The following is a 12,480-nucleotide window of genomic DNA, read 5'->3' on the forward strand; positions in this document are numbered from 1 at the left end:
AATATTCAAACTCTCGCCTCCAAATTGTAAAGTTTCCAATCGACATTCGATTAAGAATTTTATTTAGTTATAATTTAGAAAAAGATTAATTCGGAAATGTGTTATATGGCTTTTTATAAACAAAATATTTTATTGTATGTAGAAGCTGTAGACGGAGCTGAGTTTATAAAAACTGACAATCTGATACAGCGAAGTACAAGACAATTGAAAGACTGCATTCTTTTTGACCCACATAATTGTTGGATATGTTATGAAAAGGTCTTTAATTACACCAGGGATTTTGGTATTATGACAGAGAAGGATTATCCTTGGAAATATAAATTTGACGCAGGGAAAAACAGCATAATGATACCAATGTTCAAAAAAGGAAACAAAGAAGACCCCAACAATTATAGTGGTATAAATACACTGAACAAAGCACTTAAGATAACCTCAAAAGTCCTAACCAACAAAATCAATAAACTAACAACTTTATCAGATGAACAACAAGGATTCGGATCCGGAAAATCCTGCGTAGAGGCCGTATTTGTACTGAGACAAATTACAAAAAAGGCCATCGAGTACAATAAACCAGCATATCTATGTTTTATACACCTGACAAAGGCTTTCGGTCGCATCGAAGTCGAAAACGTCTTACACTTACTGCATAGAAGAAACATTCCAATCAATATTATACAAACCATCGAAAACATCTACTTCCATAATCGAATATAGGAAAAGATTAATGGAAAACTAACATAGTTTATACCAGCACAAAGCGGACCCAGACAGGGTGACTTGTTAAGCCCTTCTTAAGGTGCCGAGACCGTTTGTCGATCGTTGGCTCTCATGTAAGGCCGATGCCACATTATGCGTTTTGACCGGATGCGTTGAAAACGCATCCGTTTCCAACGCAACCGAATCGACCTGTCACACTATGCGTTTAGTCTGGTGCAGTTTGTAAGCGCGTACCGATGAGTCAAAACGCATCCGTTTCCAACGCAACCGGACCGATCTGTCACACTATGCGTTTTCACCGGATGCGGCGGAAACGCATCCGGTCAAAACGCATAATGTGGCATCGGCCTTACCCAGCATATTAACAATCATTATCTTATTTAAAGCCGCACGAAATAATTTAGTGCTAGTTTTCCCAAACCATTGGCGTAGGTTTTTAAGCCAAGAAGTTGTACGGCGGCCCACACTTCTTGTTCCCATTATTTTACCTTGCATGACAAGGTGAAGTATGTCATATTTTTCTGGGTGACGCATTATATGACCAAAGTATTCCAATTAGCGCCTTTTAACCGTGTTCACTACTTCGCAACTTTTATTCAAACGTTGCAAAACCCTTTCGTTTGTGACTCTTTCTACCCAACTGATCTTTAGAATACGGCGGTAGACCCACAACTCAAATTCTTCTAGGTTTTTTAAAAGCGATTCTGTCAGGGTCCATGCTTCAACCCCGTAAAGTAGTACTGGGAATATATAACATCGAACCATTTTTAAGCGAAGTTCCAAATTTAGATCATGACTGCACAGGATTTTCTTAAATTTCATAAAACTTGTTCTTGCTTTGGCAATTCTACTTTTTATTTCTGTACTAGGATTCCAGCTTTCATTAATATGAGTACCCAGATATACAATATTACTTACTCATTCAATTGAGTCATTACCGATTGTTACGTTATAGTAATTATTATTTACGTCTGCCTGTTTACTAATAACCATAAACTTTGTTTTTCTTTCGTTGAGTTTGAGTCCATATATCGCGCAGAATGCCACCATTCGGTTCAATAACGCTTGAAGATGTTCAATTGATCCTGTCAGTAACAAGGTGTCATCTGCGTATCTGATATTGTTCATAAGCATACCAAATGAATATTCCCTCTTTTGCATTTTCCAACACTTCATTTAAGATTGTTTCAGCGTAAAGATTAAACAACATTGGTGACAATATACAGCCTTGCCGAACTCCGCGCTTGATTTCTACTTCTTCAGAGCACTGATTCCCAACCCTAACACATGCAGCCTGGCCCCAATACAAAGCCAATGGGCTTGTTAAGCCCATTTCTCTTTAATATAATAATGGACGAAATAATAGAAGGAGTACGTAAAGATCATGGATACAGAATGGGAAACAAAGAAATCCAAATATTATTTTATGCAGACGACGCCGCATTAATCGTCGAGACAGAAGACAATCTTTAAAAATTAACACACATCTTCAATACGTCTTCAAAGCAAGAAGCAAGGTATAGATATCTGGGAATAGATATAACCAGTTACGAAGGTGTTGAAGAAGAAGTACGACAACAAAGCTTAAAGTCAAGTAGAGCGGCGGGATCTCTTAATGCAACAATCTGGACGAACAAGCACATAAAACAAGACACAAAAGCAAGAATCTATAAAGCAGCTGAAACGAAAAAAGGCGATGGACTACCCCAGCTAATTGAAATAATATTCAAAAATATTACTCCAATCATCCAAGATAGTCATCGCTACACCTTTAGCTTAGCTCAGTCTCTCTTCTACTCTTGTCGTAATCTTAGAAATGAGCTATGAAAATTTAGAATGAAAGCAAACAAAACAGTATTTTTAACCAATTATGTTTATTGTTCATAAATATATAATAAAACTATGACTTAAATGCATTAACAAATATATTCAAATTTTTGCCAAAAATTAACAATTTGTAGATTACACTTATGGCTTTTGGTATCTAATGGTAACTTCTTGATGTTGATTGGTACAGCTGTTGACTTGTAGACCTTGGCAGATATTGTGGCTCTAGGTCCTTGCAGCTACGGTTTTGGTGGTGTTGTAGATGTTGGGTTCTGCTGTCTATCTAGATGCATCCTGTTGTCTTCGCCTTGTGTTCCATCACCGGTGATAGGCTTGAAGCGCCCGAAGGAAGGACTAGATCTTCATTTCCAAAAACTATAAGATAATGACACATATCAATCATCAAGAAGAAAAACCAAAAACGAGCCTTTGCCAAATAATCGTAAAGAGTAGTCATTGGCAAAGGAACAAAATAAAATTAATAGTGACGGAATAGTTAAATAATTTGATTACTAAACGCATATTAATAGATGAAATGAAATATTCAAAATTAAGATACTAATACAAGTGGAGAGTAACGTCGAGGTTAGGTAAAAAAATCATTATAAAAAATTAAAGTAGACTATAAAAAACTTAGAATACAAAACTCACCCCAAGAGAATAATAAGTCTGGAAATAGATAGCTATTATCAGCTCTGTAATTGCCTTTTATAATATTATTAATTTTTCCCCTCCATATATTATTAATTTAGGTATAACTGAGAAAAAGATTATTTCGGAAATGTGTTAATATGGCTTTTTATAAATAAAATATTTTATTCTAGGTAGCAGCTGTAGAAGGGGCTGAGTTTATAAAAACTGGAAATCTAATACAGCGAAGTACAAGACAATTGCGAGACTGCATTCCTTTTGACCCACATGAGTGTTGGATATGTTATGAAAAGGTCCTTAATTACACAAGGGATTTTGGTATTATGACAGAGAAGGACTATCCTTGGAAATATGAATTTGAGGATTGTCAAACAGACAACATTACCGCCACCGATCCACTTATACAGATAATTGACTGGATATATGTTGCTGAGGGGGAGGAGGAAGAATTGCAACGTACAGTTTATCTTGAAGGACCTGTGGCGGTTTCTTTAGATGCAACCAATTATTTTCAGCTATATACTGATGGTGAGTAGTTGAAGTAATCGGGAGTAGGTAAATTACATTAGAATTTAATAGTCTGGGCTGATTATCGGAGAATAGGCCATTTTTGGGAAAAGTTATTTACCAGCAATTTTATTGCTGGAATCGAATTATAAGATCCTATTTATTAATAATATAGGTATGCAAAGTCCTCATATATTGTGCTACTTTTTTTATAAACAAAATGGCGCCCGAAAATCGTGTTTTTTTCAATTATTGCTCTATAACTCCGAAGATTTTAACTTTACAACAAAAACACCCAAATAAAAATTCACCGTGATTAAATTCTGAATAGAGACGTGTTTTTCTCGATCTGCTCCGACGAAAATTTTCCTCGGAAAATGCGGGTTTTCCCAACAAAATCTTTAACTTTCAAATAAAGTTTTAGATAAGTAATTATTTACCAATATTTAAATAATTTGGTGACTTAAAAGCCTTCTTGGTTTAGAATATAGTTCCAGAAGCTGGTGAAAATTAAATGAATATTTTAGCAACAATTCAATTGTTAATTAATAATTTACAGTCGCAATAATAACCAAAATAATTATGATACACTGATCAAACTTTGAAATCTTATAAAGATGAGATGCTTATTTAACATTTTGTCAACAAAATATAAATTTTTTATTTTTTTGCATAATCTTTAAATGTTTAAAAAAAATAGTTATAAACAAATTAACGTTGTTCTGAAGCTATTTTCTTGTGGCATTTTTATAATCAAGTATGTTCAAATGGGAAATAAGCCACAATTTTACCTAAAAATGATTTTATTAACGTTTCGACGCCCAAGTCGGGTGTCGTTGTCAAAATACAAAATTATTTTGTATTTTGACAACGACACCCGACTTGGGCGTCGAAACGTTAATAAAATCATTTTTAGGTAAAATTGTGGCTTATTTCCCATTTGAACATACTTGAAAACAAATTAACGTTTTTCAGAAAGTTTTTATTATATTATAATTTTAAGAAATAGCTAAAATGCGCATTTCAAATATCTTGAAAATGAATGCCTTAAAACTTTTTTGCAACCATTTGCAAAAAAGTTATGAAACAGCAAATTAAACATACGATTACTACGGTATTTATAATTTTTTTTAATTCTTTCAAAGCGTAGAAGTGAGTTTAAAGTACAAGCTAATTATTTATAATAAAATATCGATTATCAGTTTAATGGTTATATTTTAATTAAAGATTATAAATATATTTTTTTGTAATTTACACGCGCGAGAGTAGAATAATACAGTACCGTAGCTACCCGCCCACATACACAACTCGCGCGAGTTTAAGCGTGTCAGTCGCTTCGAGTGAACATTTTATCTCCGGCTCTGTATCAAGCCTACTTTTGCGCTAAAAATTACAAAAAAAAAGTATTTTTAATTTTTGATTAAAATATAACCATTGCACTAATTTTTGACATTCTTTGTGAGTAATTAGATTGTACCATAGACTCACTTTTAAGCTTTAAAACAATTAAAACAAATTATAAACAACGGAGAATTCGTATATTTATTTTGCTGTTTCATAACTTTTTTGCAAATGGTTGGAAATTTTTTTTAAAGCATTCATTTTCAAGACCTATGAAATACGCATTTTAAGTATTTTTTAAAATTAGAATATAATAAAAAATTTCTGAGAAATGTTAATTTGTTTATAACAATTTTTTTTAAACATTTAAAGATTATGCAAAAAACGAAAAATTTATATTTTGTCGACAAAATATTAAATAGGCATCACACCTTTATATTCTTTCTAAGCTTGATCAATGTCTCATGACTATTTTGGTTGTTATTGCGACTGTAAATTGTTAATTTACAATTGAATTGTTGCTAAAATATTCGTTTTATTTTCACCGGTTTCCGAATTTATAATCTATAACAAGAAAGCTTTTATTTCACCAAGCTATATAATTATTAATAAATAATTACTGGCCCAAAAAATTTATTTGAAAATTCGATATTTTGTTGGGAAAACCCACATTTTCCGAGGAAAATTTTCGTCAAAGCCAATCGGGAAAAACATGCAGAATTAAATTGGGGTGAATTTTTATTTGAGTGTTTTTTGTGTAAAGTTAAAATCTTCGGAGTTATAGAGCAATAATTGAAAAAAATACGATTCGTCGGCGCCATTTTGTCTATAAAAAAAGTAGCACATTATATGCGGACTTTGCATACCTATATTAATAATATATAGGATCTTATAATTCGATTCCAGCAATAAAATTGTTGGTAAATAACCTTTCTTTGTACTTTACTAATTAGACCAGCGTATTATAACTATTTTTTTTTCAAAATTTAAAGATTATGCAAAAATAAGAAAAATTTATGTTTTGTCGATAAAATATTAAATAAGCATCTCATCTTTATAATCTTTATAAGTGTGATCAATGTATCATGATTATTTTGGTTATTATTGCGATCGTAATTTGTTAATTTACAATTGAATTTTTGCTAAAATATTCGTTTAATTTTCACCGGCTTCTAGAGTTACAATCTATACCAAGAAAGCTTTGATGTCACTAAGTTATTTAATTATTGATTAATAATTACTTACCTAAAACTTTATTTGAAAATTAGAGTTTTTGTTAGGAAAACCCGGATTTTCCGAGGAAAATTTTCGTCGGAGCAAATCGTGAAAACCATATCTCTATGCAGAATTTAATTGCGGTGAATTTTTATTAAGGTGTTTTTGTTGTAAAGTTAAAATCTTCGGAGTTATAGAGCAATAATTGAAAAAAATACGATTTGTCGGCGCCATTTTGTTTATAAAAAAAGTAGCACACTATCTGCGGACTTTGCATACCTATATTATTAATATATAGGATCTTATAATACGATTCCAGCAATAAAATTGCTGGTAAATAACTTTTCCATGAATTTTGCTAATTAGCCCAGAGTATAATAGGTCAGGAAATGCAGCTGGAATAATGGCAAAAGCTCGCAATTTTTTCGTACAGCAACAATTTGTACAAAAATTTGGGCTAAGGCTTATTTAAACCCCTATTTCATTTTATATATTGAGCCGTAGTTACGCTTTTGTTTTCCTAAGGGTGAAAACTATCCCTAGTTGTAAAAAATTATAAAAGGATATTTTAAACTTTAATATGGTCAACGTTTTGTTTTTATTACTTAAATGATGATTTTTTTTATGTGTTAGGATATAATTTCAAAATATTTAAACCCTAAAAAACCACCCTGGCTGGAGCTATATGTATACAAAAAATTTATTTATCGTAAAAGAATGACTTCGGCTTGCATCGATTTCCATAAAAATTTGGAATTAGTCCTGCCTGCCCTACCTCACCCTGTAGTTCATATTCTTTATCATGCTCAAGGACAATGATTGATTTTAGGGGTGTAATCTACCTCTTATTTTCAAAAATTACATAAAACATTGGAAACTTTAATATAGGAAAAACTTGTGTTTGATTGTTTAAATAATAATTATTATTTTATGCTTTAGGATATAATATCATATTATTTCAGCCATTAAAAACCACCCTTAATAATATTGCAATTTTTATAAGAAATTTAATAGATACATATACAAAAAAAAAGTAGAATTACGTAAAAAAACATTTATTTAGGTACACAAAACCACGAATTTACAAATACAAATACAAATACAAATACAAATACAAATACAAATGTTTTTTTAGTCATCTTCGTCGAAATCGATGTCAGCTTCCATGGTATTATATATGTTACACTGAAACTCTGAATTCGGACAATGTCCGCAATTTTTACTCACTGCGCGATGTGGACACGTGAATTACCAACGTCGCGGAGTGGGCATTTTATTCGGACACTGGTTGAAGCAAAATATTCAGAACGCGTTGTGGGCAAACGAAAGTACTCAATTGCCGAAATAAACGCGTTCACCGGAGATTGAGCAAAACCATAATACCCATATACCGACGTGGATAATCTATTTCACCCATATTCGATTGTGAGTATTTGTAATCTGCGCAAACGCCGAAAAGGCTCCAAATACAACCATACCCTACACTAATTCCATAATAACAAGTAAAATAATATCAAATTTATCTTGAAATTCCATTATTTTCACGTTATTATTTCACCACGCGACCGCGACGTGGATAATTCACGATATCCACATTGTGAGGTGAGTAAAAATATTTCGGATATTGTCCGAATTCGGAGTTTGAGCGTAACGTATACAGTGAAAATTCTCTATTACACTCCCAATCGGGCTATTTTATAATCATAGCTCCATGATTTTCGGCGATAGAAAGTTGTTTAACAAATGATTTTGTAGGGTTTTTGAAGAGTTATAAGACTAGTTACATTAAATTCTGTAAGATCCCTTAGTTTTTAAGTGGGGTAAGTTTAAAGGGCTCGAATAAGTGAAAACACTCACTGTCGTAAATAGAGGTTTTAAACATATATACCTCGCTAAATATTTACTGTAAACAAAATCTATGTACAAGTAAATTTTAGTCATTAAAAAAGCTATCATTTAGTACTATATAATTTTTTCCATCCTCCAGTATTTTCAATATTGGGGTTTAAGTGGGCTACAAGTTTCATTATGGGCTACATTAAAGTAGCCCTTTATTGGGGTTTAAATAAAAATACCTTTTACACAGAAGATTTTTTTCTTCAATTTTTTGTAATTAATGGTATACAGTCAGCTACAGGAAATTTTTCCTTATGGGTTCAAATGATAAAATCAAAATTTTGACACTTCAAATATTGTTAATATTTATAATAACTTCATTGTGACCGAACGCAACCGATATAGATTATGGCACTGTATGTGGCCTAACTTTGGCGTGATTCGGTGAAAAATTTATTATATTTTTACAAAATTTTGGAATATCATTAATTCGTAGAACAATTTTAACAGTTTTTTTCAATACAGATTTAAATCCTCTACAAATAGTTTCTCATATGTTTTGGCCTGTTTTCCAATTCACCACCCGGTACATTTCTTCTTGCCCGTTTAGTTCTTACAGTTGAGGTGTGTATTTACATATATTAAATTATTACAATAATGTGGACTGCATTTTTAGGTTGCTGATTTAAGGTAAACTATAGAGGGAACGTTTAAATACAGAGAATAAAAAGTTATAAATTACAGACAAAGTTTACAAAAAATCTTACCCCTGTTACTGTTTCACCACTGGCGATTCTATCACGCCATAATAATATATACCAGTATTACTAGGGCAGTCAATGAGGGTATTCGGCTCCGAATTCCATCCTACTACATCGAGTTACTTGATATTTTCACAGTAAGTAGGGAATAGCTCGTGAAACAAAGTCTATCCCATGACGATGTGCGCCTTTATCTTGGGGGTGGTTCCCACCCCTTCTCGGGAGTGAAAATGTTTTGGTTAAAATAGACACGGAAGAGGTTAGAGAACCTAATTTTAAGCAAAAACTGTCCCATAATTATTTTTTGACAACTCAGTACTTTTTGAGTTATTCGTGGTTGAAAATTGGCCATTTTCATTGAAAAATTTTTGTCATGTCTTTGATCATGACGGATTTTTGTGAATATCTTAAAAATTATTTATCTAACAAAAAAACTATATAAAATATTTCTGTAGGATATAAAAAAAAATAAAGAGTTTCGTTCCTTCATAAATCTTCTAGTTAAAATATAAAGAGGGATATGGTAGGTAAGAAGAGTTTGTTTTTTTGCTGCATGTGCAAATCGGTGTATTCAACTTGAAATAGCAGATAAACGGTCGATTTTAGGTGTACAATGATACTTACAAATTTTATAGTTCTTGAAAAGACCTTTAAAATGACTAATACCAAATGTCGATTACATTCAAACTAAGCGAGATATTCTGCAAAAAAGTTGATGACTAATGTATTTTAAGAAGAAATGAGGAGTATATTTTTAACCCTTCATCCATCATTTTCCTTCAACAATACTTTTCAGTATAGTGTTATTTATATGTTCAAAAAGTTGGACTGGTTTAAAATTAATGGTTTTTGAAAAAAATGAGATCAAATTATAGAGCGCATTTTTAAATTTTCCTAAAACTTTCTTTTTCTCCATGTAACTCGAAAATGATAAGAGATACGAAAAAAAGATAACACACAAAAATGTAGGGTTTTTTCAGATAAAAGTTTCCTTTTTGGTTTTCATTACTGTATCTCTCATCATTTTCAAGTTACATGGAGAAAAAGGAAGATTTTTAAGAAAATTAGAAATGCTCTCTATAATTTGATCTTTTTTTTTTTGTCAAAAACCGTTCATTTTAAACCCGTCCAACTATCTGAACACAGAAATAACACTATAATAAAAGATATTGTAGAAGGAAGGCGATGCATTTACATTTTGGTGGATGGGGGTTAAAATTAGTTCTCATTTTTTCTTAAAACACATTAGTTATCAATTTTGTTTGCAGCATACCTCTCTTAGTTTTAGTGTACTCGACCTTTAATGTAGCTCATTTTAAAGGTATTTTCAAGCACTACAAAAGGTATTGCTAGCATTATACACCTAAAATCGGCCGTTTCTCTGTTATTTCAAGTTGAATACACCAATTTGAGAATGTACCAAAAAACAAACTATTTTTACCTTTTTTTTCAAAAACCATTCATTTTAAACCCGTCCAGCTTTCTGAATACAGAAATAACACTATAATAAAAGGTATTGTAGAAGAAAAACGATGCATTTACATTTTGGTGGATGTGGGTTAAAATTATTTCTCATTTTTTCTTAAAACACATTAGTTATCAATTTTGTTTGCAGCATACCTCGCTTAGTTTTAGTGTACTCGACCTTTAATGTAGCTCATTTTAAAGGTATTTTCAAGCACTACAAAAGGTATTGGTAGCATTATACACCTAAAATCGGCCGTTTCTCTGTTATTTCAAGTTGAATACACCAATTTGAGAATGTACCAAAAAACAAACTATTTTTACCTACCATATCTATTTTTGTATTATAACTAGAAGAGTTATGGAGGCAAGTGTCTTTGTTCTTTTATAACTTACAAAAATGTTGAATATAGTTTTTTTAGTTAGACGCATAGTTTTTAAGGTGTTCGCAAAAAACCTTTCTATAAGGTATTATGTTTCAATGAAAATGGCCAATTTTCAACCACGAAAAACTCAAAAAATATTGAGTTTTCAAAAAAAAATTATAGAACAGTTTTTGTTCAGAATTAGGTTCTCTGGCGAATTCCGTGATAATTTTAACCAAACAATTTTCCACCCCTGCGAAGGGGTGGGAACGACCCCCCAAGATAAAAGCACTCACTGGCATAGGGTAGACTTGGAATTAGGAGATAAGTAGAGGCTAGGCCCAAAATTTCATTAAAATCCATGCAGTAAGATAGAATTCGGAGGTAATATCCTATTCTTGCGCCCATTCACTGGCGTATACATGCAATTTCTTCTCGTACGAGGTTTATTTGTTTTTAGCGGATTAGCGGTTTGTCTATATCGAATTAGCGTCTTATAATATGCAGAGATAAAAGCGTTTATTCAGCGATAATTGGACCCAAAGAAATGTTGGTGATAATATTTGAACATAGAGAAAAGTACGCGTACTGATATATATGTGCTGCCAATGAAAACTAATACATGAAAGTTTTTACCCTTCGGAGAGTAACACAAGAGATTTATATTTGCACTTCTGTTACCTTTACTGGTCATCAGTAGAGTAGAGAGAGAATGCTCGTTTGCAGATAACAAAATTCAAGCGTTCAGAAAATTGTCTGTATTGGATAGGGATTATACTATGTATGATGAACTAGGTTCTGTTAGTTAGGGTTGGCTTAAGAAATATTTAAAGCCAAGGGTTGTAATTATGAGTTTAATAAGATAAAAAATAAAATACTAATTTTTGCATATTATGAAAAATTGACCGCTTACCTTTCTTGCCTAAACAGTAAAAGTCAAAATTGGAATTACTATTTTCGCGCCTTTGTATAAATTATTATTGCACTTTTAGTACCAGTATTTTTTTCGTTTTCTTGTTAACCGGAAACGACTAATATTTATTTTATTACAGGTGTGCTAGATGATCCGAGTTGTGGAAATACAATGGATGATTTGGATACCACCCTTTTGCTTGTTGGCTATGGTGAATCTGAAAGACTTGGCCAATACTGGATCCTTAAATACTATTTTGGCCCGTATTGGGGAAAAGACGGGTACCTTTGGTTAAGAAGAAATAAAAATAATCAATGTGGAGTTGCTACGTCAGCGGTTATTCCAGTTCTTGATTATTAATATTGTTAAAGATATAATATTCTTATTTAAAAATACGTGAATCAGTAAAAATATAATTTTGAAACTAGATATTTTCAATGTGTTTTATTTGTAAATGATTCCAAAGTATTGATTTTTGTTTATTTTTTCATTATTTAAAACATATAACTAAAAATTAGTACCAGGAGTATTGTGCTGGTACAGATATACAAGATCTAGTATTAACAGATCAGAGAACAAAGTAAAATGGAAAAATGCATCAATAATCTTGAAGAAAACAGAAATGAAAAAAAAATTAAAGAGGCAGTCCTCATCCAACAAAATGAAGAAAAATGTCTAGCAAATCCACCAGCAAAATGCATTTTGGTTGCCATTACTTAAAAAAGAAGGAAACAACAAGATTACACCAAAACAGCGAACGAGAAAACGAGAGATAGTCTCCAATCAGACACAATACATGTAATAAATAACTTTTATCTACTCTATGTCATATTTATTATGTATAAGTTTTTAGTTTGTGAAAACTGTCATTATAGATAGCAGT

General features: G+C 31.8%; 1 protein-coding gene across 2 annotated transcripts in view; it reads left to right on the top strand.

The window, feature by feature from the left end:
* LOC114335563 (crustapain) overlaps nt 1-12,026 on the top strand; it is a 47,889-nt gene extending 35,863 nt beyond the window's left edge. For both annotated transcript variants that reach the window (XM_050650483.1, XM_028285808.1), the window contains exons 3-4: nt 3,369-3,723; nt 11,737-12,026. In XM_050650483.1, coding sequence (XP_050506440.1) covers nt 3,369-3,723; nt 11,737-11,957 — 576 coding nt within the window. In that variant the 3' untranslated portion in view covers nt 11,958-12,026. The remainder of the gene's footprint in view (nt 1-3,368; nt 3,724-11,736) is intronic.
* Nucleotides 12,027-12,480: the final 454 nt, after the last annotated feature.

The sequence above is a fragment of the Diabrotica virgifera genome, chromosome 1 (assembly GCF_917563875.1).
Source record: "Diabrotica virgifera virgifera chromosome 1, PGI_DIABVI_V3a".
NCBI classification, from domain to species: domain Eukaryota; kingdom Metazoa; phylum Arthropoda; class Insecta; order Coleoptera; family Chrysomelidae; genus Diabrotica; species Diabrotica virgifera.